Below are 2,699 nucleotides of genomic sequence, written 5' to 3'. Positions count from 1 at the left end.
CGATTTTCAAAATGCAAATGATCTGTTTATTTTCAAAGAATAGTTTGTTTTGTTATTGTTTGGTTGGTGTCTTATATGAAACTGCGACATTGCGCAATTTATTGGACAGACTTGTTTAAGATCACACAGCGTAATTTGGGTGGCATTTTATTTCGTATTTTTAAATCATCTTTTTATTTTTGACTATCTGTAAATGTAGTTTCCTGCTCTTAATTGTGAATGCATACTTGATCGTTTTAAATGCTCCTGAAATTAAGTGCTGCTTGACGAGCCTATACAGTATTGTGTTCATAATATGTGACGTCACTGAAGGCCTAAGTTTGAAATGCACGGCCCGCCACTGTTCAACGCCCATATTAAACAAAGTTTACAAAAGCAAACACTGCTAAAATCTTGCTCTTACGGAAAAGGATTCATAGATGAAATTATATAACACAACTGTGCTCATAGATTAAGAAAGCAACAATTTGTTAAAAACATTTCGATTTTACCAATGAAATGAGTCTCACTCATTACCTGCTAGAGATTATCACTCAAGTCTACATGGACAAGCCAAGCCCAGTCTGCTGTTCCAATCCATCAGCCGTGCATACCCTGGCAGGATACAATCTACAGTATTTGGCTGAAACGCTTGGTTTGCAATTATTAATAGCAGATTATCCCCGCTTTCATTTTTCTTCACAACGCAACCAGTTAGCCCAAAAGCAATTCCCTAAACAAGAGCACTAATACGTACAGCCCTCTCCCAAGAGGGAAACATTTAGTTAGGTGCAAAAACAATGAGTGGACAAAAATAGCTTCATAGATGAAATTGGGTAACCTTTTCTGTCATATACATGTATCAAATGAAGAGTCAACCTTAAATACAGCTAAGGTTAGCATGCCTTTCAGATGACCGCAGATGCAGCGTCTGAACATGTCAAACTGAAATTTTAACTGTCCTACACAAGGACTGCTAAATGCATAAACTGGATCGGTATTAGGTGAGACAGAGTATGAATTATTACATTCTAATACTGTATATATACCATATCCAGTATACACACAAAGCTCACAATGGTTGATACTATTCATTAAAATATGCATTGTATGTAGAAGGCTGCACACAAACAAATGAAAGGATTACAAACCAAAACAAGGACATACTTTCCTTGGCGGAGGTGCATGTAAGTGTCTAAACTCACCTTCTAATACTCGCAGGTCCACTCGTCCTGAGGGATGCAGTGTTTCTTTTGTCGAGTTTGCTGTGCCAGAGTTATTCAGGGTGTTGGATTTGCACTATAAAGTAACACAGAGCAGTAATGGTCAGTTTAATTCCAGCCATCAAAAAAATCCTACGGAGTGCACAGTTTAGGCCAACTTTGCCGCCTCATGTTGCATCTGGCCAACGCCACATGCGAACGGAATTAAATTACCAAATTGGAAAATTAAACATAGCAAGCAAAATCATTGACAGTCCATAATTCTCAGGTTACCCTGGTGACGACATGGCCAAAATCCTACTTGGTTTTCAAGATGTTTGGAGTGCATTTACAACACATGGCTGTGTCAAAGTAAAAACTATTTCCTGTAAACAGTCATCGTCTAGCAACATGACCGTGTTATTTATTGTATTGTACCAAATTCAAAATATGGAACGCACATTGCAGATAATTTCTGTTTGCCAAAGAGTTACAAGTTAGACATGGATCTTCCAAAGGATTTGTCAGTTTTCAAAAGAAAACAGACATCGACAATAAAATTACATTTCATACATACCTGAGGTAGGACACTGTTGGATGACTGGATACATGTGTTTTCATCTGAGGAGACAGAAGGCACAAGAGTAACCATATGGATGGATTAAGGATAAACCGATTCTGCTTTTGTGAGTGTTAAGTGCTGTGTGAAAGTGATGTATAATGGAGACATTGAGCAATACATCTGACAGGCTCTTGATTCATCTTTCTGCTAATTAAAGGACAATGTCTATGCAGCTGTGATGATAAGGTGGATTTATTAAATCGAAACTCATCCATTCCCTTTCTTGCCACCTTAAGGGGAAAAATGCAAAATGTTCATCTTTTTGGGAAATGACCGAGGTTTCTATTAAAAGGAAACGGTCCTAAATTAATCCGATGTAATATAATTAAGTATAATGCTCTTCAGTTGAGGATAGTTTTCTTGACATTTAGGCTCCCCTGATTATTGAGAAAGGATCTTCACTGATGCTGCATCATGTTTGGACTTCACCCGTTGGTTATATGAATTTATTATGACAGCTCATAATATGTGCGAAGATGACTATGCATGTTTGTCAAGGAACATTATATCACATGATCACCTTTATGAAATTGGGACTCTTGGCTTGGTGGTGGGACTTTGGTTTGAGCAGTCAGTAACAACTCGTATGTGTGGTCCTCCTCCTCCACAGCAGTCTCTCCTCGCTCATCAATACTGCTATTCGTAAAGACAGCCTATGCAGAGCATAGAAAGTCATTTGAGATGAACTTGACAATTTATTGTAAATAGCTACCAAAACAGCTTTATAGAAAAAAAAAAAGAAAAAAAAACAGGGAGAGAGAGAGAGAGAGAGAGAGAGAGAGAGAGAGAGAGAGAGAGAGAGAGAGAGAGAGAGAGGTAGAGATATGTGTTGGGTGCGAGAGAGACAGAGAGATGCAAACACAACAGTAATTACAGGGAGGAGGAGAGACAAATCC

At 38.2% G+C, this 2,699-nt stretch overlaps 1 protein-coding gene across 7 annotated transcripts in view; it reads right to left on the bottom strand.

Annotated features, from left to right (window-relative positions):
• The window catches only part of anks1aa (ankyrin repeat and sterile alpha motif domain containing 1Aa), a 56,359-nt gene that overhangs the window by 25,882 nt on the left and 27,778 nt on the right, over positions 1–2,699 (bottom strand). For all 7 annotated transcript variants that reach the window (XM_019890911.1, XM_019890912.1, XM_019890913.1 and 4 more), the window contains 3 exons: positions 2,324–2,456; positions 1,759–1,802; positions 1,185–1,278 (listed from right to left, as the gene is read on the bottom strand). In XM_019890911.1, the coding sequence (XP_019746470.1) occupies positions 1,185–1,278; positions 1,759–1,802; positions 2,324–2,456 (271 nt within the window). The remainder of the gene's footprint in view (positions 1–1,184; positions 1,279–1,758; positions 1,803–2,323; positions 2,457–2,699) is intronic.

This window comes from Hippocampus comes, unplaced genomic scaffold (genome assembly GCF_001891065.2).
Source record: "Hippocampus comes isolate QL1 unplaced genomic scaffold, H_comes_QL1_v1.1 scaffold174, whole genome shotgun sequence".
Classification (NCBI taxonomy): domain Eukaryota; kingdom Metazoa; phylum Chordata; class Actinopteri; order Syngnathiformes; family Syngnathidae; genus Hippocampus; species Hippocampus comes.
This window is presented reverse-complemented; position numbering and strand designations above follow the sequence as displayed.